Raw genomic sequence first — 27,901 nt, 5'->3', positions numbered from 1 at the left:
AAATGAACCCAGAAAAGGAGGATAATCAACCCAAGACAATCTCATACTAAGGCAGACTCGTCCTAGCAGAGCAGGCAGCCTTGAGTGTCTTGAGCGCCTCGGCGAAGTCGGGCACGTCACTGGCGGCGCGCGCGACGTGCGACCAGGCGACGGACCCGTTTGCCTCGACGGCGAACGCGCCACTCATCTGCCACATGGTGCCGGCCTCGCGCGGGGGCCCCGACACGGCGCTGCCAAGGCTCGCGCCGGAGCTACCCCAGATGCCCTCGCCCTTACCGAGGCGGTAGGTTTGGTACCATACCCATGGGTTCATGGCGTGCCTATTTGAGGTTAGCGTTTTCTTTTTTCACCTTTTGCCTTTGCGAATAGGGAAGAGGTATGGTTGGGGATCTAAGGGGTGTGGGTTGTCTTTTCGGGAAAGGGATGGCCGGTGGCTCCGCTACATGCCAAAAGTGTGAAGGGGGGAAGGGATAGCGATATGATAGGGGTCAGAGGTAGGCGTAGAGACCGGAATGGGGTTAGAGTTAGGGATAGAGATAGAGATAGAAAGCCGCAAAACACTCACCAAGTCGACGTCAAGCCCAGGCCCCACTGCGCAAACAGCTCGCGCCGCTCGTCGGGGATCACCTCGACGTTCCACTCGCCGCCCGTCTCGGCGATCCACTTGTCCGTCTCGGCCGGCGAGCCCTGCGACACGGCAATGCACTGGATCTCGGGATGCTTGGTGGAGAACTTTGTGAGGGACCGGAATGTTTTCTCGGCGACTTTTGTCTCAAAGGTTAGCACTTCCTCTCGCTATCCACCTCCCCCCTTTTTTTTGTGGGAGGGAGAGAGAAAAGAAAAAAACATACACGGACAGCCGCAGTGCCGGAGAAAGACGAGCAGCACGAGCTTAGCGCTCGGGAAGGCGATGCGGCCGTCGGACGACCGGGGCGCGCGGTCGCCGACCTCGGGCACGGATCCGACCTCGGGACGCTTGCCGTCGTCCGCGTGCGGCTGCGGCTGCGGCTGCGGCTGCGTCGGCGGCCACTGCTGATCTTGCTGCTGTTGTTGCTGTTGCTCCTGCATGATGGGCCGGCCCAGGAACCCTTATCGCGGGTCTTGCGAGAGAGAGTGTATGTGGGTGGGTGTAGGTTAGGTACGCGTAGTTGGAGATACGGTAGGTAGATTCTGATATGAGACGAGCGATCGAAAAATAAAAAGCGACGAAGGAACGGGAGGGCCAGCCAAAATGGAACCAGCTGAGAAGTGTCGGGTAAAGGCGCGGCACAATCGCACTTCTCAAGTCGCTCTCTCTATCCCGCCGTAGCGCGCCGCGTGAAATGTGAGGCGTCGTCTCCTTTGCTCGGCAAATGTAACCCGAGTCCGAGGAGCAAATTTCTTCTCGAGAAATCGACGAGCGGCTATTTTCTAAAAAAAAAAAAACGCGTTTCTCTTATAGTGTTGTATTGTACGCTTTGTACGACGGAAGGGCTAGAGGATACAGGTAGGTACGTGGTGAGGGGACTGAGTGAGCAGCAAATTATCTCCCGTACGGTAAGTTTAGTATTTGCATTTATTGCTCTATAATTATTCCATAGGTGGGGAGAGAGAACTGAGACAGTCAGAATATATACGCTTAGATGCGCCAAAAAACCCCCATTTAGTAGCAGCACCAGCAGCTGAGCGCTTTTACAATGTCAAATAGAATAGAGAGAAAAAAAATCCCGAACCAGCTCTTCCCGCCCTTACCCTTCCTTGTCCGCACTCGACCTATTTCCCTCAGCGATGATACGCGATTGAATAACGATCGTAGACCTGATGCCATGGCCTCGCTGGGAAACCTTAAATCCCCCACAGTTTCCGGATAAGATAAGGTTTCCCACCTACAAACCCTCCAAGACGTTACAGAGACAAAAAGACAGAGATGATTTTGATTACAGTTTTCAGTTTCCATTCCCCTTTTCTGGCAGCCAGAGCACCTAGAATCCAGCAAGAATAAGAAAACCGAAGTAGCTAAGGTAGGGAGAGCCGGCCATCCCGTACCGAGAATGCATGCATGTTATGTACAGTATCATCATTACCGACCGACGGGGTTCCCGATTCCACAGCTCCTCCCGAGTCCGAAAACCCATCAAAATAATGAAATGAAACCCAACCCATCCCTTCCTTGCCATGTTCGTCGTTTGTGTCGTGCCATGTATACCGGGTATCTATCCTTATGTACGAAAGAAGAAAAACAATCATGTCCCTTTTGCGAGCCATTATACAAGACGTTCGAGACAGACAAGAGTCCCTCTGTTGGTCCAGAAAATAAAAAGGATAAAGAGAAAGAAAGAGATAAGAGAAAGAAATAAAGAGAAGAAGAAAGTAAAAACCGCTCCATCCTACCCCGGTAAAAAATGTCATAACCACTCTGTCTGTATATCCCACTTGGCATTCAGCCCTCTCAACTTTCGAAACATGCGGACGCAGTTGTCGTTGTCCTCGGGCCCGATGATGGTGGCATGCACCCGGAAGATCTCGGGAATCTCAAACGGAGCCTCGGCGCTGCAGGGCGGCGGCCCCAGCAGGCCGAGAGACTCGTCCGACCCGATCGAGTCGCCGGCTGGCCGCCGCTGCCGCGTCGGCAGCCCCATCAAGAAGGGCCCCTCGTCCCAAGGAGTGGGTGGCTCTACCGAGATGCTCGGCCGACCCCCCTGCGAAGACGTCGCCCAGAGTGGGTTGCCCGAAGGCGAGTTCCCGGCTCCTGGACCAGTGCCACCGCCGCCCATGAACAGGTTGTTGGCCGCGAAGTGGTGATCGTCGAGGGACGATGCCACAGACGGAGCGCCGCTGTACGAGCGGACCGACGACGCCACTTCGGACGCATCGAAGAGGAGAGTCGGGTCGATAGGGAGGTGGCCAATGCTGAGGTCGTCGTCGACGAGCACGTCCATGCTCCCGCCCGAGCCTGCCGAGCTGTTCGCGTGGTCGAACGAGAAGGAATTGTTTGAATCCGAGCCATCGACGACTGGGAAGTTGTCCTGCAGGTGCTGCACGTCGAGGAGCTCCCTGGCCCACGCGTCATCGTCAGCAGGGTCGCCAGCATATGGAATGGGGGCCGTCAGCGCAGCAGCCGGCGGCGAAGCGGGCTGCGACTGGGATCTCATGGCGTGTGGGGCTTGCAAGTGCAGCTCCTCCAATCTGATGGTGTGCTCGGCAAGGTTGGCCATGACATTTGCCCGCCACACGTTTTCGCGCCGCGTCGGATTGCGCCGCAGGAGCTCCAATGCGGCTCGCCGAATGAGCGGGTGTCTACACCTGGTTGCGACAAAGTACAGCGGAGCGATTATGTGCATCTCAAACGTGAAGACGGCTGAGAAGCGCCGCGTGTCAGCCGCCGACGGCGTGCACGATGCCGCGGCTTTGCCTGACGGGTGGTCGCGGGCCCGAGGCGCTAGGAGCGTGTCCATGAAGGCGGCCGCCAGAGGGATGATGGCCGAGAAGGTCGACACGTAATTGTCAAAAACCGTCTCGTTCTTGCTGAGGGCTGTCGATATCCAGATGTAGACGGTATGCACATGGATCTGGATCAGAGCGAGCGCTCCCGGCGGCGCGTCTCTGGATTTTGTCGACTGGTATAGGGAAAAGGAAACATTGAACTTGGCGAGCTTCCCCAGCAAGTAGTGCTGCTCGTTCTCGAAAGCGTGCAGCTCCTCGGGCGAGGCGTCGCCAGACTTTGCTGGGCGCGACTTCTTGGCGAACCGGAGGCACTCGTCCATGAAGTCGTACAGCGCGTACCGCACGTCGTCGATGCCGTTGAACACGGAGGGCACCTCTGTCATGGGCTTCAGCGGCTTCGGTATCGCCACCGGGTCGACGCCGAGGAGCAGCGAAGTCAGGCTGAGGCGGGTATACATGGGCACTAGGTGCTGCTTGATGATGTCGAGCTCGGGCTTGCGCGTCGGCGGCTTCCGGGCCATCTGGCTGAGGATCTGGTGGCCCTGCTGGAGGTGCATGAGAGATTCATGGTCCTTGCTCTGCATGAGCTCGATGCATACAAAGAGGACGCAGGTCAGGAGAGGCACGAGCGGCCTCGCGTCGACGTAGCGCATCTGGCCCAGCATACACGAGATGGACTTGTTGTACTGGTAGAGGGCGAACGAGTGCCTGTCGTCGTTGTCCGCGTAGGGTGCCACCGAGGCTTGCACCATGGCCTCGTGCAGGCTGCTCACGGCGAGCACGGCATGCTTGACAGCGGGCTCTGTCTGGCAGATCTGCAGCACGAGGACGCGCCAGAAGTCGCCGTCAAAGTCGCCCGACAGGCACGGAGCCGTGACGTTCTGGAAGAAATGGAAAGAGCGCTTCTCGTCGGCCGACGCCCAATCGTAGAGCAGCGACAGAGGCGCGGGGTAGCCCCCGGGACCGCCGGCCGGGACGGCACCGGCTCGACGCCTCCGCTGGGCCATGGTTTTGGCGTCCAGGTATCCATCGCATCGGCGGCCCGTCTTGGTGCAACGGGAACAGAAAGGTTTGGCCTCGTCACACTTGACCTTGCGAATTCTGCCACACGCGGATGTTGGAGATCAGTATACGGATGACTCGGCAACGAAGGAGGGGCCACAGCAGCACAGTAGGCGTAGAGGGGCACGAGGTAGGTAGGCCAAGGTCTGCGGCAGCTAGTAGCTAGCTAGAGGTTGGAGATGCAAAAGCTCCAAGCGAGACAAGCTATCGTTTGGCTGGCGGGCCAAGGTAGGTTGGGGGGGGGGGTGGGGGGTTGACGACGACAGAATGGAGACATGATCGGGATCTCGCACTCACTTGCATGTTATACAGCCTGTCCTGACCTTCTTGGAGCCTTTCCTCCCAGACTGGGTGGCTTGAGAGTCTGGCGGGGTCGGCGGATCTGAATCGTTAATAACCATCATCCTTCTGTCTGTTCGTCTTGTTCTTCAAAGGTGCTTCTTTCGTGCTGTCCCAAATCCGGATTCCTTCTCTGGCGTGTTTCGACAAAGTTGTGATGCAGGACGAGGGTCCGAGGAGGAATGTGGTCGAGCCCGGCATATAAGGAGCGTCACTGAAGAAGGCCGTGGCCGGTTTTGATACCGCGGGATTGATGGTGGGAACCAACCATGCTAGGTAACCCTTTTTTGGTCTGAACTTCAAGGATCTCCTGGTGTGCTCCGCCCAGACGAGCCATGGCATGGCATGGTATGGGAATGGCAAGGCAAGGCAAGGCAAGACGAAGTGCTGCTGGTCGGTCGGTAAGTCAGGCCAGCAAGCGTAGCCGGCCCACCCCCCACCAGTACCACATCCACTTCCACGTCCACAAATATTACATCGCTGCCAGTATAGGACTACCTTAACCTCGACAACGGATACCTCTTGATCGGTTGCAGTGTACATAGAGTGTGTCCGTGTGACAAGGTACAGTACTATAGAGAGCCCTATGGGATGGGCATGGGCGCCTCTGAGCGCGCGTCTGCGGGGAACTTGAGCAAGCTCCAAAGCCCTCGCCCTCACTCACACCCACATCCACGCTGGCCGGCCCATGGGAGTACCGTGCGTCTGTCGTGAATGTACAGTACCTAGGCTAGCGAATAGTGTGCAGATTGAGGGACCCGACTTTCATTACCTGCCTGGTTCTGGGTGGTGGCATCTGGGCCGCGTATGTACATAGTAGGATCTGCCGCCGGGTAGCCTTCTGAGGCGGTCTAGAAGGAGACAAGGCGCGTCAATATCGCCGAGGCCCTTCGGCAGCTACCTTATTTTGCTACTAGGCGTGCGATAGGCACTAGATCGTAGGCGGACAAGAATTGACAGAAGTCGAGTCGGCGCATTCTCACGCTCGCTAGCGTGGCTTGTCCCGGGGGGGCCTCTTCAACTCCCTGCAGTCTCCCTCTTTTGCCGCAGGCTGTCGTCACTCGTGTTGCACAGCGCCAGCGTGCCAGCCAGGCCAGAAATAATGGAACTTCAGTTACTTGGTTAAGTAACACAAGGCCTGCAACCCCCCAGAGCCTGCGCGTGCCCTCGGCGAATCTGAAAATATCTTCACCCACCCACTGCTTCACTTAGCGTCTTGCTCTCAGGCTGCCAAGGAATAGTCGACGACAAGACAAGTTAGAGCAGCTAAGGAAGTGGCAGCTAGCGTTTGGGCCCGTTTCGTACCCGGAACCAGTAAATGTCCACCACTGCACATTGCGCTCAACAGAAACAAGAAGCAGAAAGGAATTATATAATAACCTGGAAGCGCGAGTTGCGGTCCTCAGCTAGACAGCTAAAAGATGCGGGAGTTCCATGGTCTGGGAGGGGTGTTGTTGTACTGTTCGAATCAGTCCCGGATTCTTCTCTGCCAGGCACGAAGAATGCAGTGTACAGACGATGTTGTATGACGACAGATGGATTGATTAGGAAACTGCTCTTCGTCCACTCATCGTGTAGAGTCAGACAGCCATAAGCAGCCGTGCTGGACTGACTGACAGCCAGCCAGCTAGACTGCCACACTGGGCGCTGCCAGACCGCCAGGACGGGTTGATGGTTGCCCTCGGCTGTGCCCCGCTGTAGGTGGGCAGGCATGGGTCATGGAATTATGGAATCATGCCCAGAATCATGGACGAACTCCCGCGACGAGACGGAGACATCCACGATGGAGTCGGCAGCCTCGACGGACCCGGGCCAAACAAGGGACAGGACAAAACGACCCTGCAGCTCGGGCTATATCGGTGTCGAATGGCTGTTGACCTCTAGTCCCGTCACGGAACCCTAGGGGACGGACGGTAGGGCAACCGTCGGGTACAGTACTCCAATGTAATGGATGTACAGAATGTATGTATGTACTGTATGTACTGTATGTACTGTATGTACAGTACTGTTCCTGGGAACTGGGGACGGGAGGGAGGGGGGTGCCGCTGGAGGATGGCCCTCTCGTCGTCTCTAAATTGAAACGAACCATGGCATGGCGTGTGAAAGGTGTGGGCGTCGACTATCCGCTAAGGGCGTAAATTGAACACACCTCGGCGATAACGGTTCCAAGTTGTGCTGTGGTGCCTTGCTGGGCGTTTGATTTTGGAAGGTCGGCCAATGTGGATTCACCCCACCTCGCCCCTGGAATGGTTCTGAAGAAGGAACGGTTGGAGAGCTCAGAGTTTCGATTTCAAACCTAGAAGCCCTGACCAGACCGGGCATTGCATTGGTCATCACTCCCGTCTGCCCGGCCAAAGGTAAATTTCTGTGGAAGGTTCTCACCTCCAAGCTCTCAGCCTTGCGAGAAGCAGCTAGGGAGGGGGCCGGGGGGTGGGGGAAGGCGGGACCCGCGATGGATAGAAGCGGGGGAACCACCTCACCTCACTCTCCCTACCACTAATAGCCGCGGAGACTTGGTGGTATCCGTAATTCCCGTGGAATTCGAGCATACTCCCGTGGAATTCATCTTGGGGTCGGGAACACTGAACGGCGTGAATGGATACATGCCGGCCGTCCAGATCGGCTCGCCCCTAACGGCGGTGTGCCATTGGCCACCCTAGACGAGCACATACCTTACGTATTGTAACGCCAGACGAAGTTGATGACATATGTAACAGCCTTGAGGCCAAGCCAAGGCCACAGAATATGCGGTCAAGTATTACTGTAGCGCGCCCGAGGCTAGGGAAATAGACGTGACTAGCCGAGCAGGCGAGCCATTGCAGCAGACATTCTTCACTTATCCCACACCTAAAGACTGAAAGAAGGCCTGAGAAAAATGTTCAAAAACTTGAACCTAGCAGGAAAGAGATGCAGACCTTTGCACGTTTGCCTGCCTGGGTGCCTGCTTGAGGAAGTGCACTGCAAATCTCCGACCCCAAGTCTGATGATCCTTCCGGCTGCGGGCGCTTGCCATTCTGGGATTCTATCAGCCCCGGAATCCAGCACATGGCACTCCCCAGCGCCTTCCATTCTTCCCCCACCTCCCTCTCGGCCCTGGGGCGGCAGAAGATAGAAGAATTGAAACAGATGTCGGGTACTTCGTACAGATACTCAGGCGATAGACGACCGAGCAGGCCCAGGGATTACGACCGTCCGTAATTGTCTCCCCTAACTGGACACTTGGAGGGGGGAAAAGGCCCCGCGGACCCGGTTTAGGGGGGTATCCTGGCGGGGTGGTGCCTTCCATCGAAGTTTGGGTTGCCGTTGTGCGGTTTGCAGAATTTAGTTGGTGTGAGGTTGAAGTTCGATCGGGAAGTACCGCCGCCCCGTGCTGCACGGTTCTTTCGGGCACCTGCAGGACACTGCATGGGTTTCTGGTTTCTGGCGGGTCGAGTGCGACCTGCTCCCCAGATGATGGACAAAGCTCAGTGGCGCGGGCGCCACCTCGCAGGCAGGCCCTCTTTCTCTGGGCTCCCGTCTTGGGCGAATGTTGGATCAAAGGCCTGCTGTCGCCAATCACCGTGCTGGTCGTGGCTGCCTTGATTCCGTGACGTCCGAACCCCCTGTCGGGTCCGCCCCCCCCTGGTTGAGTGCGTTTATTCCTCCCGCCGCAGAGCTCTCGGCTCTAAATGCCCCCTCCAAAACAAGATCATGGAACATAAAAATTGCACCCGGCAAGCGCAACAAACAACTTGAATTGGTCGGTGTAGCTAACGGCACGTCGTTGGCCAGCCCAGGTTGCTTTTTGCTGGAGCCGGTCCCGCCCTGTGGGCCAGGCAGAGCATATCGTGCGTGCGTGCGTGCGTGCGTGCATCGCGCCGTCGACGATTCACGATACATTACATTACCGTATACATACGCAAACGGCACACGGATCCATTCCTGTGGTTGGGAGACTCTGAAAAAGCATCTCATCTGGATTCTGGAACATGCAAGCTGTCAGCTGTGGCTCAATCTCAAATGGATCGCATCGAGGATTGGTCCCAACTCCCGTCCCTTTCATCTAACCTAACATGGAAGCACCAACGCCGACACCGACACCGACACGCTGTCAAGCGCCTACCTTATTTGCTCGACCGTCAGCCCTAAAGACGTTGACACACAAAGTGTTTTCGTTTCCGTTCCGCCATCTCTTGCCAATCTGTGACGAGATTGGCATCCAATGTCACGGGCACCTCTTGGCCCCGGCTCCTTGGCTTCATCAAGAACAACCGAACCGTGGGCTGCACGCAGCGGCGTGCGTCGAGTCGACGCCCTTCGCCTATACCGCCACCCATAAGCTGCTCACTGCAACCTAAGGCACCTACCCTCTAACGTAGCATAGGTTTACCGAATTGTGGCTGAGGTATTAGGTACCAGCTTTAGCCGGCCGAGAGTTGGCGCCGATCCGGACGAGAGCCTCTCGAGGGTTGAAGCCTGGTCGCGGACGGACGCATGGATCGAGTGCTCGCCAAGTGCGAGTAGGAGCCGGGCTGAGAGCTGTAGCTCAAAAGAGGTGAAGATGTAGTGTATATATAAAAAACAGGTATCTACATTTCGTCCTCCACTATTTCCCCAGGCTTCCTTATTTCTGTTGCAGAAGCCTAAAGTTTAACCTTAAGCGCATTCGCCGCTAGGCCGCCAACATGTGTTGTTTTGCCCATCGTGTTGGTGGAAAGGGGGGGCACTAGCCTGGTTCCATCCATCCCACCGACGTGATTGGCCAGGTCGGACTTAAAGGGGGCACATCGGTCAGGCCACGACGGTGAGGGACTCCTCAGGCACATAGCAAACATATATGTCCCCGGCCGCCCTAAAGGACTGGTTTGCTCCCTTGGTCTGGAGCTTGTCTTCTGACGCTGCTCCTCTTCGCATTTCTTTCCTTTCACACGTCCCAAGCATTGCCGAAAAGCTCCAAACGGGTCGTGTCGCTAACTCCTTTGGTCAATCAGCAAACCAATTCGAACGAGTCTTTGCTAGCAGAATTGCATAGACGGAAAACTCTGGTCCCTCGCATAGCCACCTGGATATTCTGTACCTACTGCGTATACGCTATCGTCCACGGAGACGAATATAGTTCACTGGGCTCGCGGATAACCACGCCAAATTGTCCCTGACATGGCCCTGAAAACGCGAAAAGCGTATTCCCCTTCCCCCTTGCCCACCGAGGATGCCGAAACGCACAAGCAGATAAATCTACAAGCCAGGACTTGAGAGAACCAGACTCTGGAAAGAGAGTCTGGGGCAAATTACACCGTACAAGGTAAAAATACACTAGGCAGCCGGGAAAAGCCACATCCACACACTACTGGGCCACTTCCCCCAGATTAGACTCACTGCCACAAACATGTGCGGCCTAGAACACCCCGAAAGTGTACTACGTACCGTAGTACTCCCCCCCCTACCGGGTGGGCGGACCTCGTAGGTTCACTGGTAACAACGACGATCATAGAAGCGCATATCAAAAGCAGTGGTGAATGACATGGCGCGGCTGTTCCGTCCCAACCGAGTGGGCATGGCCCATCCACAAACAATCTTTCTGGTTCGGGCGCGGTGACATCGCATGTGCTGGGCTCATCTGCGGTGCATGAACACGATGGAAACAATTCTGCGTCGCCGAGATTCCTATACCTACAAAATTTACCCACCGAGCACATGAAGTGTACGTGCGTATACGTAGCAGCGGGAGAGGCAGAAAGGGGGAACAGCCCGGGAAACGATCAACGGTATAATCTCTCTCTTTCCTCTCCCTCCTTCCATTCTCGCCCAAGCCATCTCGAGAAGCAGAAAAAAAAGTTCGTATCATTCAAGAGCTAGTTAGCTAGCTAGGGTATCAAGCTCGCCGACGATGGGTAGTGTCTCGGTTCGGCCGTGGCGGCGTGCCGCAACCCCCTTACTCCTTCGCAATAAACCCTGATAAATTCCTTCTAGAAGGAAGGAACGAAGTAAACTCAGGGGTCGTCCGCCGGGACGGTCTACTACCACGACAGAGACAAGAAAATCCTCTGCTGGAACGTCACAATCCAAAAAACCAAACCCAGAAAAGGCCTCATTAGAAAGTCTAACCAATGCCTAACAGAGACACCGCCCTATGTATGTGCCATGCCACCCTACGCTACGCCATGCCATGTACGCCCTGCCCTGCCATCATGCAAGGGCATGCAATGTTCGGCACAGATTCTGGTAGACTAATGTAAGAGTGTGGATATCACGGAGTAAACTAAACAACGGCTCCTTCCTCGAACTTGGCAAGGCAGAGAAATGGCGAATGGAGACGGGGCATATAACGTCCAAGCTTTTCCGTTGGTGATTGGAAGGAGGACGAAACGGAGAACTCTCCGAGAGAGACATGTGTGGGGGCGGCGGAAAGGGGGGGGGCGTTGGTGTGGGTAGGAGCGAGGAAGGGTTAGCCGGGGAGGGATGGAGGGAGGGGCCGAGGTTTTTGGGGGCGTGGGAGAAGACAGATAGAAGAAAAAAGAAAAAAGAAATTTTTTTGGGGGGGAGGGGCTTTTGTGATCCGGCGCCCGAGACAGAGAGACAGGTCAGACAACACTAACAGATAGATAGAGATCTCTCTTTTCTCACCATTTCCCCCGCTGCTCTGGCCTCGATCTCGCCCTAATGCCATAGACACTACACTAGCAAGGGCAGCTAGGGGGGTGTTCAAAGCTCAAACAAGCGCCGCCCAACACTCGCTTTTCTTTTTTCGGCTAGGGGGAGCAAAACCCGCAACCGATCCCGGTACCGTGACCGGCACCGCAGCGGAGAGCTTGGGTGCCCGTTAGCAGGCGGCAGGCTAGTGTAGAAACGGCAATCGCAATCGCCGAGCCTAGGGGGGTAGCCTACCAAGTTACCTACCTACCTTATGTCTATACATGTATACCCGGCAAACCATTCAGTCCGTTCCTTTGGGACGGACGTGCCTTGCTTGACATCCGCCACCTCCAGGTACACTACATTAAGAAACAATACCGTGTCTTCCGTCCCCCCTCATGTACTGTACAATGTGTACACGAGGTCCTTTGCCAAAGAAACGTCCCGGCAGTAGATGGAGTTCACACGGGCCTCGGTCCAGGCACTCGGGAAACCCAGCCCAACCAGTCCAACTAGGCGGACAGGCAGCAAGGCAATTTCATCTAGGCAGATATAAAAAGACACATTTGAACATTCTGCTACCTAACAATAGCAAGTCACGAAAATGATAAGTAGCTACACTCTATTCTGCATAACCAATTTGGATTTCGCGACTTGTTTCCATTGAAACTTCAAAAAAGGGGCAGGCACATGTAGTAGCTCGTTGTTGACACACAGGCACACACAAAAGGCTGATGTATGTATGTGCCGCCTCGCGGCCCATATATTTCACCTTCTTTCACCCCCCCGAAACACACACATACACACACTCCCAGTCCCAGTCTCGTGGCAGATAGGCCGGCAGGGGGTCGAGCTTGTGAAACAAGACAGAATGCAGAATGCAGACGCCTTGGTGTGTGGGGTTGGGAGGGCTAGAGAGGCGAGATCAAGGCACGGGGGAAGCGTCTTCCCGCCGCCGCCGCCGCCGCCGCCACCACCTCCACCTCGACCTACCACAGATTTCTCGTGTTTCAGTGATTGGTTAACGAACGAAATTGGGCTAGCCCTGTGACAGGGCAGGGCAGGGAAGCAGGCACAGATCACATCGGAAGGCTTGGACGGCTCGGTCGGTCGGTCGGGCTATTAATGGAGCCGCGTAAATATCCGTAGCTGTTGGTTTATTTTCTTAGAGCCAATGCTCGCAGAAACCTCCAAAACTAGCCAAGGTAGGAATACCTAGGTATTCGCTCGCGCGGTTTGAGAGCCAGCCAAGCCCTCCTCCTCCTCTTCCGCAACAAGGGGTCTCGTGGGAGGAGGAAGAAGGACACACGGTCCGCCATCACTTTCAGTTTAGCGGAGGGTCCGTGGACACACGCTCGACGGTGAAGGATGCTTGAGGAGGGGAGATAGCAGTGCCCTAGCATTACCTGCCCTCACCTCGTACCCAGCAAGCCAACGGCAGCCAGCGGAAGTTCCGTGAGCACTCTCGACGGCGAAGGAAGCTCGAAAAAAAAAGATATGACAACAAGCGTGCTGGATCCCCCGATGGATGAGGAGAAAACGTGCGTGGTTCTCGCAAGCGGGAGATAGCAGTGTTCCAACGACACCTACCACTACCTCATAGCTGAGCAAGCCCACGGCCAGAACTTGCTTGGTTGACAGCACCCACTTACCTGAGGCCAGATAGTGCCTTTTTTTGTCCAGGCTGCTAAGGGTTCGACAAAGTCTATGGTAGGACTTCCATACACATACATACGCACCTTAACTACACGAAAGGGAAACAAGGAGAATATTATTGTCTCCAAGGGGCTTCCGCACAGCTTGGAGGAAGCAATCCAAAACCACGCCAAGTGCCCCCCCAACTCCTCCGTAGATCCTATTACGCGTAGCTAATAGTGGTAGGCAAACCCTCTATGTACCGAGGGATTGGTGTACATTGTGTTGGTTGTAGGAATCCAGCGGCGGGCTCATATGTTCTGGGCCTAGCCCGAAGCTGACGGGACGTGGAATGTGAATCCTGAATAGAATGGAGAGGAAGAGGAAGAACGGTATAAAATGACAGATAGTCTGTTTAGATTGTCCAAAACGTCTGCCCACGCTGAAGTACGTAAAACACTGGGACTTTAATACGGGCTTGACGAATAAATCCGGCGTAGAAGTCCTTCGAGCCGAGATCACTACCGAGCAGAACACCATCGATACAAACCTAACAAGGAAACCCAAGACTCACAAGCCGACATCTAAACTAAATATGACGAACTTTAGAAAGAGGTAGCCTAGCCACGATAAGCGTTCGCTACTTTCTAGGCTTGAGAGACTCAAAAGGGATTGTGTACAGTCTAGTCACTGAATGTTTGCTGGCGTGTTACTTGCGAAAAAGGAGAAATGTTACAGCAAATAAACCAGCCAGGAACAGCCTTTAATAGATATTTCTTGTCGCAAGTTACCGCTGCACTAGCAGACAAAACAGACGCCTGTTACCTAGAGGTCTAGGCAACAGTACTTGTATTGGCTGTGGGCTGCAGCTGTAGGCTATCCCAGCATGAACATTTCTAGGAGAGAGAAAGGCCTCGGGGATACTAAAATATAGATTCTAATAGCTATTACCTCCCTCGATAAAAACGCCCCCCTTTTAGGGCGAGAAGTAATGTATTGAGGCCATTCGGATCTTGGAATGTCTCCCGCTAACAAACATTCAGGGATTGGGCTGTAGAACACCATAGGCCTACCCAATATAGAATGGCAAAGCCCTTTCGTGACACGTTGTCAACCCCGTGTTTGGTCCGAGTGTCGCTGTATTATGGCTAGACGTTTTTGACAGCCCAAAAAGACTTTCTCTAAAACAAACAGAAAGGGTTGGGGGTTAAAGGGATCGTGAGCTGGAAATGGAGACAGACAAGGCCAGCTGTGCAGATGTAAAAAATAAAGGTCACGATCTCGACAGTAACAAGGTATCCTATGTTGTCGATATCATGTGATGTCGCGTATCTTACGCACTTGCGAGATTTGTAGGACGCGGTGCTGCAGTTTTGGTGTTGTGCAGCTCTTGGCGCTCGAATGTGTTGATGTCCGACCGTGCAGATTTGGGGGCTGAGTTTGCTGGCAACACGGCACTTGTGGCTGCGGACGGAGCAGCAAGGTTTGGCAAAATGCGGCTTCCTTCTGAAAACAGGCACGGGGCCGCAGGATGGCAAACTGTAAAGAGAAAATTGAGATAATTGTTCCGTAACGTCCAAAAGACAATAGTATAGGCAGCACAATAGCAACCGAAATCGAGGCCCCGTGGCCCGTGGGAATGAGGCAAACTCCAGATGACGATCTGCGAGGCTGTCAATCGGCCTCGCGACATCAGTCAGCTGGACCGGTAGAAGGCGTTGGAAGGTTCGAGCGAAATAGGAAAGCTTAGGTTGAAGGCGCACGTAGCTTGGCTTGCCTAGCTGGCAGGCAAGAAAGCACGGACGTCGCCGCCCAAAAGGTTAGCTCCGCCCAAGTCGTCATCCGAGTGGTCGCCTAGTTCGGTGCCACTGCGCTGTCCTTTGGGGCCTTGGGCGAATAACCAACAACTACATTCATTTCGAGAAGGCTATCCAAACCCAAAGCTTCCCTTCCCTCATCCATCAAACTCACGTCTCCGTAAACCCAAACCCATTTCGCAGTCCTTAAATACTTCTGCACGCAAAGCCCTGGGAGCTTTTCCCTCTCTTCAAAACACATCGTCCCCCACAGCGACCGCGCACCTTCCCAACGTCACACTCTACGTCTTCCCAAAATCCCATCAATCACAGATATCCAAAATGGGTTCCGAGCCCAAGCCTGATCCCGAGCATCACGAGCAAAAGAAGAAGGTCAACTTGGCGTACGTATCCGACCCCTCGCATCGCGACTCTCCATTTGCGGCGACGGACCCTTGCGTGAGCGATAGCAAGCTAACTTGTGTGTGTGTCCAGCGATTCTTCGGGCTCTCAACGGAAAGATGTTTGTCCACCCAATGCTCCTTCACCTACGCATCACGCGGCTGACCCCATATTGCAGGATGATGACACGGCAACGGCTATCCTTAAAAAGAAGAAGAAGCCTAACCAGTTGATGTAAGCTTTGATGACGGAAATGACAAGTCTTGGGCGATAAGCGGCTGATTCGGGACTAGGGTAACGGACGCTGTCAACGATGACAACTCCATCATTGCCCTCTCGAACAACACGATGGAGGCGCTCCAGCTCTTCCGCGGCGATACTGTCTTGGTCCGAGGCAAGAAGAGGAAGGATACCGTTCTGATCGTCCTCGCCGACGATGACCTGGACGATGGAAGCGCCCGCCTTAACCGCGTTGTTCGCCACAACCTCCGCGTCAAGCACGGCGACATTGTGACAATCCACCCGTGCCCCGATATCAAATACGTAAGCACTATGCTGTGCTCTGGTGCAAAATGGTGTCGAAATATACTGACAAACGGGCTAGGCCAAACGCATTGCGGTTCTCCCGATTGCAGACACTGTTGAGGGCCTCACTGGCTCTCTCTTCGACGTTTTCCTTGCTCCTTACTTCCGCGAGGCATACAGGCCCGTTAGACAGGGCGATCTCTTCATCGTACGCGGTGGCATGAGGCAAGTGGAGTTTAAAGTTGTCGAGGTCGACCCGCCAGAGTATGGCATCGTGGCCCAAGATACCGTTATCCACTGCGAGGGTGATCCGATCGAGCGTGACGAGGAGGAGAACAACCTCAACGAGGTTGGATATGACGATATCGGTGGCTGCCGGAAGCAGATGGCCCAGATTCGAGAGATGGTCGAGTTGCCCCTTCGGCATCCCCAGCTTTTCAAATCGATCGGTATCAAGCCTCCACGTGGTGTCCTTCTCTATGGACCCCCCGGAACCGGTAAGACGCTCATGGCGCGTGCTGTGGCCAATGAGACGGGGGCCTTCTTTTTCCTCATCAACGGCCCAGAAATCATGTCGAAGATGGCCGGTGAGTCCGAGTCAAACTTGCGAAAGGCGTTTGAGGAGGCGGACAAGAACTCCCCAGCCATCATCTTCATTGATGAGATCGATTCGATTGCCCCCAAGCGCGACAAGACAAATGGCGAAGTCGAGCGCCGTGTCGTGTCCCAGCTGCTCACTCTCATGGACGGCATGAAGGCGCGGTCCAACGTCGTGGTCATGGCGGCCACCAACCGCCCCAACTCCATCGATCCCGCTCTGCGTCGCTTCGGCCGTTTCGATCGTGAAGTCGACATTGGCATCCCGGACCCGACTGGACGCCTGGAGATCCTCCAGATTCACACAAAGAACATGAAGCTTGGTGACGACGTCGATCTCGAGCAGATCGCGTCCGAGACCCACGGTTATGTCGGCTCTGATGTTGCCGCCCTTTGCTCTGAGGCTGCTATGCAGCAGATTCGTGAGAAGATGGATCTCATCGATCTTGATGAGGATACCATCGACGCCGAGGTCCTCGACTCTCTTGGAGTCACAATGGACAATTTCCGGTTTGCTCTCGGTGTGTCCAACCCGTCCGCTCTTCGCGAGGTGGCAGTCGTCGAGGTTCCGAACGTCCGTTGGGAAGACATTGGTGGCCTCGAGACCGTCAAGCAGGAGCTCAAGGAGAGCGTCCAATATCCCGTGGACCACCCGGAGAAATTTCTCAAGTTCGGCCTTTCGCCGTCTCGTGGTGTTCTCTTCTATGGACCTCCCGGTACGGGTAAGACAATGTTGGCCAAGGCTGTTGCCAACGAGTGCTCTGCCAACTTCATTTCGGTGAAGGGCCCCGAGCTTCTCTCTATGTGGTTCGGTGAGTCTGAGAGCAACATCCGTGACATCTTCGACAAGGCGCGGGCTGCTGCTCCCTGCGTTGTGTTCTTGGATGAGCTAGACTCGATTGCAAAGGCCCGTGGCGGTTCTGTCGGCGATGCCGGCGGTGCCTCCGACCGTGTCGTCAACCAGCTTCTGACAGGTATGTTCCTCTCCTTGCCCTTGATAGCAAAATCTCACACTAACAAATCGAAACAGAAATGGATGGCATGACTTCGAAGAAGAACGTCTTCGTTATCGGAGCGACAAATCGTCCTGAGCAGCTTGATCCCGCCCTGTGCCGTCCAGGGCGTCTTGACTCGCTCATCTACGTGCCCCTGCCCGATGAGCCTGGTCGTCTTGGAATTCTCAAGGCTCAGCTTCGCAAGACACCGGTTGCTGATGACGTCAATCTCGACTACATCGCGTCCAAGACCCATGGCTTCTCGGGTGCCGATCTTGGTTTCATTACTCAGCGTGCTGTCAAGATTGCTATCAAGGAGTCCATTGCCTTCGATATCCAGCGGACCAAGGAGCGTGAGGCTGCTGGTGAGGATGTGAATATGGAGGATGAGGGTGACGACCCGGTCCCTGAGCTCACCAAGCGTCACTTTGAGGAAGCCATGCAAATGGCCCGGCGGTCTGTGACCGATGTTGAGATCCGTCGCTACGAGGCATTCTCGCAGCAGATGAAGAACGCCGGACCTGGCGCTTACTTCAAATTCCCCGAGGCTGGTGCGGAGATTGGTGCTGACGGCGGTGCTGGCAACTCCTTCGGAGATGCCGGCAACGACGACGGGCTTTATGATTAGACGCGGGTTCTAGGAATTAAGAATGGCCCTGATTGTTAGATTTCCGGGTTCCATGTATTCTAGCTTTCATTGGTTTCGTCGTCTTACATGGACCGCTCCCAGTATCTTCTAGCTGTCTGCGCATGCCATGTGCAGATGCCAAGACGTATTTTCTCAGGAGCAAGGGGGTTTATCGTGGAGCCACCTCGATGAGGCCGGGTTCATATATTGGGGACCCTCCCCATAAACAGACGAAGGAGAATGGCATTTCTGCGGCCTTGTCCACTGTAGCTATCTAGGTACCTTAGACATTTGCAATTACTTTACATAATATATCGTGGTATACTTTCGAGTGACCACATATTGGTATCTCGCAGTTCATATTCATTTTACGCACACCAAGGTACTCTTTCTGGCAGTAGAGCCATACAACAAACGGTACATGATACAGCAGTGGTAATGATTCCCCAGAAATGCCCAACACCTAGAAAATCGAGACAAATTCTCTTCATTATATATACAAGTGAACATATTGTTTCTAACAATCTAGTCCGTCTGCCTTGGAGAGAGTTTGAGGAAGAAAATAAAGAGGGAGAGCAGCATGGCGGCATGTAGGTGCGAGGGTGGGATTTGGAGAGAAAGGTGTATGTTTGGTGATGATGTTGCTAGGTGGAGAGGGGAAGTAAAGGAAGAGAGAGTGTGGGAAGGAGCTAATACATGAATGGGCATCAATAATTCATGCTTTTTTTAAGTCTGGTGTCCCAGCCTCTCTCTCCTTCTCCATGTGTTGCTTCTGGGGGTACGAGGGTTTCTTCTGCTTGCTATTTCCCCCCATTCTCTCCCCCCTCGGTTTAGTCGGCTGACGTGTGACACTGGCTAGGACAAGTCCTCGCCACATGGCCATCATCGATGGATCGTTTCAGTGTTGCGGATATATGATTTATGTTTTGTACCGACAGCTTCCTCATGAATAAGCCATCGTCAATAATCATATGCCTGTGTTTCCTCTCCTCCATTTTTTCTCCTTGCTCCTTGCTCCTCTTTTTCTCTTTTTCTCCTTTTTTTTCTTTCTAATCCACTTGGCCATTTTACATTGGCTCTTCGTCAGGTATTGTCGCTGACGACCCTCTCCTATCTCTCTCTTTCTGGCTGTGTCCCGCCAATGCTGGTCGCCCGTTATTGTCCTTGGGAGGACTGGTAGTAATAGCAGTAGCAGCAGCAGCAGCAGCCATTTCGGCAATGGATACTTCGGTTGACAGCCCCTGCGAGTAAGGTGATAAGAGAGGTCAGCACGCAGTTGGGGCCTGGTCAGGTCGTCCCGTTCTCATCCATCTCACACACCATCTCCAGACAGTCGCGCGTCACCTTGAGCGCGTCCTCAACAGCCGACTGTGGCACTGCCAGGCTCGGCAGCGCTGTGTTGCCGTTGCTGGCCCCCTCGAGACCAGGCGTCCCGTTTGCAGACTTCTTGCCGTTCACTTCGGAGGCGCCGTTCGCAGACTTGGCTGCTGGGGTGGGAGGCGGCACCGCATGCGGAGCTAGGGTTGTCTCTTGTCGGATGTCTTCGATGACGCGTCGCAGGAGGACGGGGAATGTGGTGACCTCGCCCGATCGCAGGAGGGCGACGGCGTGGGCTTGTACCGTTGTCGGCCAGTTGGAATGGTGCGCGTGTAGGGAGTGGAGAAGCTGGTCCTGTATCCTGTTTTACAAAAGGGTCAGCCAACCATCCGAGGACTGAGCGAAAGAGGCGGGAGTGAGTTGGTGGTGATGTGGACTTACTTTGTGACATGGCCTTCTTTTAATAATAAAGAGTTGATTTGCGATCGAAGGTCGGGGTCCAGAGTCGCGGGGGTGTAATTAGCAGCCGACGCTGGCACCTTGACGGGTGTCGACGGCGTCTGGCTCGCCATAGTCGCTAGCGACGCGTTGATGGCTTTCTTTCTTTCTGTGCGGCTCTCTCTTTCCCTCCCCCTCTTTCGCCAAGTAGAAGGTTGGCTGTGTACCAAGGGAATGTAAAGTCTGGGGAAAGGCCAACCCCTCCACTAATTTTCAGGTGATTCGGCACGCGATGTTGCAAACTTTATGCGGTTTCCCGTGAATTGGGACAAGAAGGGATCGCTGGCAGTCAATTGTTTGGCGGGACGGCGCGTTTCCTTGTCCGGTTCTCGAGGGGAGGGGAGCGCAGCGCAGCGCAGCGCAGCAAACGTAGCCCAGCTCGCCCGGTCGCGCTTTTCGACAGTAGCTGGAGGTTGGTGGTTGTTCTCTGTCCGACTTGACTGCTGGAAGCGACGGGACGTAAGGGCGTACTGTACGAAGTGCGAAATGCCGTGATTGTAAATTTGCAGAGCGAACTTCCTGTACTACGTCGAATACTTGGTAAGGTACTTAATGCATTCATGTACTGTACAGGAACAGTACTGGAGACACTCAGGCTCGGACGCCTAGAGCCGCTCGCTCGAGACGGCCAGGTGTCTCAAGAAGCAGAATGCAAGGCAAGAACGACGCGTACCCAAGCCTGAAAAAGCAGGTCGATAGGCACGCCAAAGGCGAAGGGCGATTGCTTCGAGTTGGCAAGGCTGACGAAAGCTTGCAAGGCTGAGTGAATCGACTTTTGTAGCTTGACTGCTGTTTTTGGTAGGGTAGTTGGCTGTCCGAGGCACACGAGACGATAAGTGCTGAGGCAGACGCGAGCGTGCGTTCCAGGGGCCCAGGGGTCCGAGCTCAACCCGTGTTCAGCCCCTCTCGCGGTATGCATATCATTTTCCCCAGTATATTCACGAATTATGAAGGGATGTATTCTCTAAAAAATGAACGGTGTTGATTAAATATCTCAGACCCATTATCGTCTCTAATTCCCTGTTCCTAAGCGCTCTGCTGGTTGAAGGCATCTCGAAGTTCTCGAGGTACGAATACCTTACCTAACAAACAAATCGGTCTTGTACGAAGTATCCGTATTGCCGGTGAGATACGGAGTACGGAGTAACTTCACCTTCTCCGGATCTGTCAAGAGGCACCTTCCAGGTTACCAAAACAGCCGCCAACACCACAACCAATCTTTTCATTTTCGGTCAATCGGGATTTCCCTTTTGATTGAGGCGTCTAGGTGGCTTGCCATCATGGCACCGGCTGTTTCGCCTCCCAGCAGGAGCGACAGGGACGTGGCTTGGCCTGGCTGCCGAAGTCGCCAACAAGTGTTGACGACCCCGAGTAACCACTCAAAGTCTTCCCGGAAGCCGCGGCGACGAGAAAGAGCTGGGCCGAATAGTAGCACTCGTACACCCGAAGAATCACAGGTGCCTACCCACTTCCATTCTAGGTTGGGGTTTTGTTTCACTAGCGTGACATCCATGAGGAACTGGAATCGGGAGGCACGCCCACTTTCTCTGTGGGTAGTCAGCCCTTCGTTCTAGGCACACGACCTGCCGTCTGGAGGACCACAGCGGAACCTACCTCATGTAACCTGGAAGGTATATGCCTAGCTTCCTTAGACAGTGGCGGACTAGGAAGTGCCCGTGGTGGGTAAAAAGAGTTCACTCCATCTCTGAGATCCACGACGGGGGCGAGGCGTTGTGCGGCGGAAGGAGCCTTCCAGACTCCCGAGGTACAGATGCAGGTGCAGGTGCGAAGGCGCAGTCATATGCCTTGTTCGTCGCTGAGGGTGGTCAAGGAAGACGCAGGTACGGGGTCGCCTAATGATCGGAATGACTTAGAGTTCAAGGTCCAGTGCCATGATAGCAATTGGCGCAGCCAGCACGAGATCGATTGTCATTGAAGCGCCCCTCATGTCCGCCCGGACCTAGGCGCGCCATCGACGGATGCTATCCACAGATGTCAACATTTGGCCCTGTCCCGACCTCGTCCATGGTCGTCCAGCTTTCATGTGTTCGAATTGTCCCGGGATGTATCCGTAAGCTCTGAAGCTATGGCGCCCCAAGTTTCCCCGAGGCTTGGTACACGGCCACATGTCGCGGGCATTTGAGAAAGAAGACCACCTCTCCCCGACATGCCCAATGGATATCTCACCAAGGAGGGCCGGTCCTGGCTTCATGGCGTTCCGTGAGCGGGGTCTCCCTGAGTGCCTCGCTCCAGCTATGGCAACCTTTGCCGAGGTGTACCATGGAGATGCGCCCGCCACCAGGCCCAGCATCTCCAGTCGATGATGTCGACACTGGGGATGGAGAAAGCAGGTGGCTCTGTCTGTTGACATGCCTGGCACACGCCCGCCGGGTATAAGAATCGGGATGCTGCCGTACTGTCTCTACTTCTTGGTTTTCCCCTTGAACCATCACCAATCTCAGGCGTAATCACTAGGCACAGACACCTCGCTCGTTTATCCCTACCCACTAGCAGTCTGCCGTCTTCAGTTCAGCTATGTCGTTGAGTACTCTCCGCACAAGTATCGCCGCCCTGGCACTGGCTGGCAGCGTCATTGCTGCCCCAACTGGCCAAGCTGCGAACCTCACGGCGCTCACGACGCTCGGCTACAAGGACATTTCTACATACGACAGCTGTGACTGGTTTGTGCCTTCTTTCCCCACCACAAGATACGAGGTTTATTGACAATATTTTGCAGCAAGAGATGGTACGGCAACGAGGAGCGACTCACCTTTGACTGCGATGTAAGTCCAGGCGGTTATTGTGCTGCTCCACTGCCATCAAGTCAGGCGCTGACCCCTCTGTCGCCAGATCCGCATCGGAGACCACAAGCAGTCTCTATACGTTGATGAGGAGGCCGCTGCCTTCTCGGATTTCCACAAGGACAGCTACGGCCGGCTGACCTGCAGCGGCGACTTCTTTGGCTACCTTCACCGGGGCTGCCACGACCTGGAGAAGAAGTATCACAGCCGCATCCGCTGCCTGCGTCCCGTCCCCAGAGGCTGGCTGGAGCACCAGGCTAGCGGGTACGCTCATGGTGGCCACGGTCACTCGAGCTACGACCATAACGACTACGATTCCGACTCGGATTCCGACTCGGATTATTCAGACTCTGACGATGGTGACTACTATGGCGGCGAGTGCCCCAACCATGATCGCCATGACTACGAGACCTGCAAGTATCGCCATCATGGATATCACGGCCATGGTGGGTACGGTCCTGTAGTGTATGGCGGCTATGGCGGATACCATGACTATGGTTACCCCAGCCGCTATGGTGCCTATGGCGGGTATGGTCATGGCGGTTATGGTGGCTACGGCAAAGAGTATCACCATGGCGGCTACGGCGGAGAACACGGTGGCTTTGGCGGCTACGGCAACGAGCACTATGGCGGCTACGGTGGTGAGCACCATGGCGGCTACGGTGGTGAGCACCATGGCGGCTACGGTGGTGAGCACGGCGGCTTCGGTGGCTACGGCAATGAACATCACCACGGCGGCTACGGCGGCGAATACGGCGGTCTTGGTGGATACGGCAACGAACACCATCGCGGCGGCTTTGATAACTACGGCGGCTACGGCGGCGAGCACGGCGGCTATGGCGGTGAGCACCACCGTGGTGGCTTTGACAACTACGGCGGTTTCGGCGGCGAGTATGGTGGCTACGGCGACCGTGGCGGCTATGGTGGTGAGCACCACCGTGGTGGCTTTGACAACTATGGCGGTTTCGGCGGCGAGCACGGTGGCTACGGCGGCGAACACCACCGTGGTGGATTTGAAAACTACGGTGGCTTCGGCGGCGAACATGGTGGCTACGGCGGACACGGCTTCGGCGGTGAGTACGGCGGCTACGGTGGTGAGCACCACCGTGGTGGCTTCAACAACTACGGCGGCTTCGGCGGTGAGCACGGCGGCTACGGCGGAAATGGAGAGTTCGGCGGGCGTGGTGGTTTCGGTGGCGGTTTTGGCGGAGGCTACGGTGGCTTCGGCGGGAATGGCGGCTTCAACGAGGGACAGGGCGGCCTCAACAACGGAGGACTCGGCGCCAACGAGCTCGGTCAAAAGGGGGCTCAAAAGGGAGGACTCGGCGTCAGCGTCAGCGTCACCCCCAGCAGCCTCAGCTCAGGAGCAAATCAGGCCCTGAGCAAGAACAGCCGTCTGCATGGGGATAACCTCGACAGCCAGTTCATTTCGGTCGAAAGCACAGAAGCCACCGCATTCCAGGGAGCCGTTGACACGCTAGAAGCAGCTGCACTCCCTTCTGCGGAAGAGCAGCCAAAAACGGCCGAGTGAATGCCCTAGGGTGGCTTACAGACATCCTGGCAGGTATTCGATGGCAGGTGGTGCAGTGCTCTCGTAGTTAGGCAAGCGTGGTAGCAGCAATCTGAGCCGAGGGTTTTGGGGTCTAGGACAAACTCGCCCACCGCAGTTATTCGTTCGATAGCTTCCTCGGCCGACTTTAGGTACCATACTTAGCGTAATACCCGAATGCACCACATGAATTTGCTCTCATGTCTCCCGTCGGTCAGTCTTTGTATATCCAATGCTGTCTCCGTCTATTTGACCATTCATTTGAAGGTTGAAAGCCAACCGGAAACCATTGGATGAAGCTGCAAATGGTTGGGTGCTCCGTCCACGGGCGCTCGCAACTCTGTACACTCCGTAGAGTCCCGAATTCTGCCAATGTATGGTAAGTATGTATGTACGTTGCTTACGAATGTCGCAGTGTTGTGTCGTCCCGTCTAGGTACTTCCAGTGGATGGCTATGGCGGCAACGACGGCTGCAAGCCTGGACATAGTAGCGGGTTAGCGCCAATAAGGCCTCGCTTGAGGGAGTGGGGTTCTGCGATAGGGGAAGCCCGGACACAATGACGTCAGCACACGGCGGACGGCGATGGAAGCCATCCATGAACACGGAGGTGCCGATGGCCCCGTCCTAGAACTACATTACCTACCTTAGGTCCTTACCCAAGCAAGTAGAAATGCTGATAGCAAGACGGGAATTCCAGGTACTACAAGAAGCCAATTGATGCACTTGTTGTTATTTGGGTGCCGGCCTAAGCAACCCAAAATATTAAAAAAAAATAAAAAAATTTCATTAGGCGTTTGTTCCTTCCTCGGGTTCGTTCGTCCGCGCTGTCCGCCTTCTATTCATTGCCTTGGACCTTCTTTTTAGAGAAGCCAGCCTGGCGACCCGGGCGAGAGCAAACGGCGAAAAAACAGAAAGTGCAGAGGAGAGAAAAGGAAAGAACCCGACAGAAAGAGACCAGAGAGGCGTACAGGGGGCCCTCTATTTCTCGTCCTTCCCGTTCCGCCGTTACGAGATACGCCGCATGGGAATATGGCCTCGCACCACGACCCATTCAAGGCTCTCAGCCCAGTTGACTGGACAGCCTTTGTCGACGACGGCAACGAAAAGAAGGCGATTAACAAGGACCGTCTAGCCGAACTACTCTCAACGACATTTGAAAACGCCCAGGCCGTCATCAACTCGATCCCTGTCCCTGCTAGCGTCGCCGCCGTAACCAAAGCCGCCGCCGCCGCCGCCGAAACTGCAGCAACCACAGGCCGTGCCCGCTCACAAACCGACTCGGCCGTGCGCAGCAACAGCGATTTTAACATTCCCAGCATCCTCTTAGCCGACAGCTCCGTCAGCAGGAAGGATGCCGTGAACTCGGAGCTCCTGCGAAAGGAGTGGAGAGATGTCAAGATCAGCCCGCGCGACAATCCGCTCAACATCGGTGTTTATAAACTGTCGGCCAAGGACGGCAATGGCAGCTGGTTTGCGCGCCGCAGCATCCATCATCCGTTCTCTCCCACCGCCAATAGCGACACTGGGAGTGCTGCCGATGATTGTAACATCTCGTTCGACAAGTGGCGGCTCGCACTACAAAAAGAATTTACCGAAACGCTGGCCAGGACTCAGGGCGAGCCGGGGACAGGAAATATCCGCGGGATTGGTGCCGAGAAGAGAATCGAGCTGGTAGAGCTTGATGGCGTCGGCGTGGTAGAGTGTAAGTCCCCCCGTCCCAAGCTACCCCCCTCCCCCTCCATGTCCAACTCGACATGCAAAAGGGAGAGTGAAGACCGTTTAACACAAATTTGATGCACAAGATTGGCTCATACTTTGTTGTTGTGGTCTTACACAATAGTGTTCCAGGTGTCGGCTAGATTTCCAGGCCCGACAACGCCGAGAGATTTCGTGACGCTGCTCCTCATGCCCGACCATGCTTCTTCAGACCCAACGGGCGAGCAAAAACGAGGAAAAGGACGAAAACCGAGGCAGTTCATGCTTGTGTCTAAGCCATGCCAGCACCCTGACTGCCCGCCAAGGTCGGGATTCATACGCGGCCAGTACGAATCGGTGGAGGTAATCCGGGAAATACCACTGAACACGCCACTGAGGAGGACGAGGTCCTCTGTTGACGTAATCCGGGAAGATTTGACGAAACCTATTGCAAGCGGTACTGAACACAGTCGCATAACCAGAGAAGCCATGTCGCGTTCGGCTAGCAAGGAAGACGGTGCAGCGGAATACGAAGACAGCTTCCCGCTGGGAGACGAAGAGGTGGAGCAAGAGATGGCGATCGAGTGGCTCATGGTGACTCGAAGCGACCCAGGCGGCAGCGTTCCTCGGTTCATGGTCGAAAGGGGCACTCCCGGAGGTATTCTTAACGATGCTAATAAGTTTCTCGAATGGCTATCTACCAAGAGCATGGAAGACATTGCCACTGGCAATCAAAATGAGCAGGAACTGACAGAGGAGGACGGAGTTGAAGCCCCATCGGCTCAGAAGGAGCAACAGGGAGAAAAAGAACCAACCGAGATCCCCGCCCGCACCATTGGTGCTGAACAAGAGCCCCGCGGCACAAGATCACAAAATACAGAGCCTCAGCCCTCGGGATTCTATGGGATGATTGCGGGTGCGCTAGAGGCAGCTGGCTCAGCAGTCGTTAACAAAATGTATACCCTTGCGTCGACACCGGTAACTGGGTCGGAAGGCAACGACAGCGATGCCGAGAGCGACATCTCATCTACGGAGCTCAGCTACGCGTCGGCTGAGGAGGGCGAAGACTACGCTAGCGAGCCACTTGATAAGAGCTTTACGAACAACTCGTCGGCCGAACTGGAATCATCCACGCGGTCGGCGCGGTCTACTATCTCAGAAGGCTCCATGGTCACATCGGCTACGCCTACGCAACAGTCAAAACAACACGAAAGGGATCTTCGAAAGTTGCAGAATCGCCGGCGGCGCGCTCAGGAGAAGTTGGAGAGAGCGCAGGAACGGCAGGCGGCCAAGAAGCAAAAAACCGGCAGCGAAGGTGCAGAGAACGATAAGGAGGCACAGGCGATCGCGCAGTTGCGCGAGAAGCACGAACGCGAGCTAGCCAAGCAAGAAGAACGATATCAGCGGGATCTCCGGCGGCTGGCAGAGAAGCGGCGTGCAGAGGAGAAGAAGGCCGAGGAACGCCAGCGCAAGGCTACCGAGCGCGAAGAACGTCAGAATCTCCAGCGGGAACTCGAGCGTACTCGTGCAGACCGCGACTTGGCGCTCAAGGAAATTGAGATTCTTAAAGACCAGGTCGGCCAGCTCCAGAGCCAGAATACAAGGTTGGTAGCGCAGATAGGGAGGGAAAGTAAGGGGTCTCTTGTGCTGTGAGAGATTAATGAGGATCAAGAGAAGCAACCACGGTCTCTCCACGTTGGCGAGTAGAGGACGGATCGAGGGATAAAGTATAAAACGCAGAGTATTATTCTTGCTATGAATGTTGTTATTCTTCGCTGCCGCTATTCTTTCTGTAGCTATTCTGCGCTGCTGCTGCTGCTGCTGCGATTCAATTCAGTTAGCGAGCATGTAAGGAATGTTGTTTACTTTTTTTGCCCAACCCAACCCATCCAACTCCCTCTCCAGCCCCTTTTATTTTATAACCCCCATTGTTTAGCCCCGAAAGGAGAAACGATTTGCACACCTTAATTCAATTACCTAGGTAGCCAAATAAAAAATGGATGGAAAGTCCAACCAGATCAAACAA

General features: G+C 54.9%; 7 protein-coding genes across 7 annotated transcripts; 3 read left to right on the top strand and 4 right to left on the bottom strand.

Moving 5' to 3' along the window:
- Nucleotides 1-82: 82 nt before the first annotated feature.
- On the bottom strand, nucleotides 83-969 carry B0T26DRAFT_595731 (uncharacterized protein; the record flags this gene model as incomplete). The annotated part of the gene is made up of 3 exons (XM_060435601.1): nucleotides 83-320; nucleotides 566-764; nucleotides 852-969. Coding segments are annotated over 3 exons (555 nt in total), but the record flags the coding sequence as incomplete, so codon positions are not given.
- Nucleotides 970-2,160: 1,191 nt separating this feature from the next.
- Nucleotides 2,161-5,024, bottom strand: B0T26DRAFT_239941 (uncharacterized protein). Its single transcript, XM_060433938.1, has 2 exons — nucleotides 4,783-5,024; nucleotides 2,161-4,524 (listed from the first exon to the last, which is right to left on the bottom strand). Exons 1-2 carry the CDS (start codon nucleotides 4,887-4,889, stop codon nucleotides 2,385-2,387), a joined length of 2,247 nt encoding a protein of 748 aa, XP_060298831.1. The 5' UTR covers nucleotides 4,890-5,024; the 3' UTR covers nucleotides 2,161-2,384.
- A 522-nt stretch (nucleotides 5,025-5,546) lies between these two features.
- B0T26DRAFT_239976 (uncharacterized protein) lies at nucleotides 5,547-6,715 on the bottom strand. The gene is made up of 2 exons (XM_060433939.1): nucleotides 6,205-6,715; nucleotides 5,547-6,023 (listed from the first exon to the last, which is right to left on the bottom strand). Exons 1-2 carry the CDS (start codon nucleotides 6,535-6,537, stop codon nucleotides 5,727-5,729), a joined length of 630 nt encoding a protein of 209 aa, XP_060298830.1. The 5' UTR covers nucleotides 6,538-6,715; the 3' UTR covers nucleotides 5,547-5,726.
- Nucleotides 6,716-15,209: 8,494 nt separating this feature from the next.
- B0T26DRAFT_642041 (P-loop containing nucleoside triphosphate hydrolase protein) lies at nucleotides 15,210-18,014 on the top strand (the record flags this gene model as incomplete). The annotated part of the gene is made up of 6 exons (XM_060437403.1): nucleotides 15,210-15,271; nucleotides 15,363-15,390; nucleotides 15,448-15,503; nucleotides 15,563-15,812; nucleotides 15,874-17,365; nucleotides 17,422-18,014. The coding sequence occupies 6 exons, from the start codon at nucleotides 15,210-15,212 to the stop codon at nucleotides 18,012-18,014; spliced, it is 2,481 nt and encodes an 826-aa protein (XP_060298829.1).
- Nucleotides 18,015-19,301: 1,287 nt separating this feature from the next.
- Nucleotides 19,302-19,903, bottom strand: B0T26DRAFT_644226 (uncharacterized protein; the record flags this gene model as incomplete). Its single annotated transcript, XM_060437613.1, has 2 exons — nucleotides 19,302-19,692; nucleotides 19,773-19,903. 2 exons carry the CDS (start codon nucleotides 19,901-19,903, stop codon nucleotides 19,302-19,304), a joined length of 522 nt encoding a protein of 173 aa, XP_060298828.1.
- Nucleotides 19,904-21,969: 2,066 nt separating this feature from the next.
- On the top strand, nucleotides 21,970-24,567 carry B0T26DRAFT_704528 (uncharacterized protein). Its single transcript, XM_060441717.1, has 5 exons — nucleotides 21,970-22,510; nucleotides 22,567-22,612; nucleotides 22,680-23,295; nucleotides 23,320-23,556; nucleotides 23,725-24,567. Exons 1-5 carry the CDS (start codon nucleotides 22,365-22,367, stop codon nucleotides 24,159-24,161), a joined length of 1,482 nt encoding a protein of 493 aa, XP_060298827.1. The 5' UTR covers nucleotides 21,970-22,364; the 3' UTR covers nucleotides 24,162-24,567.
- Nucleotides 24,568-24,993: 426 nt separating this feature from the next.
- Nucleotides 24,994-27,886, top strand: B0T26DRAFT_239718 (uncharacterized protein). The gene is made up of 2 exons (XM_060433937.1): nucleotides 24,994-25,882; nucleotides 26,021-27,886. Exons 1-2 carry the CDS (start codon nucleotides 25,210-25,212, stop codon nucleotides 27,526-27,528), a joined length of 2,181 nt encoding a protein of 726 aa, XP_060298826.1. The 5' UTR covers nucleotides 24,994-25,209; the 3' UTR covers nucleotides 27,529-27,886.
- Nucleotides 27,887-27,901: the final 15 nt, after the last annotated feature.

This window comes from Lasiosphaeria miniovina, assembly GCF_030549165.1.
Source record: "Lasiosphaeria miniovina strain SMH2392-1A chromosome Unknown B0T26scaffold_3, whole genome shotgun sequence".
NCBI lineage: Eukaryota > Fungi > Ascomycota > Sordariomycetes > Sordariales > Lasiosphaeriaceae > Lasiosphaeria > Lasiosphaeria miniovina.
The sequence above is the reverse complement of the archived record's forward strand: the minus strand, read 5'-3'. Positions and strand labels throughout refer to the sequence as shown.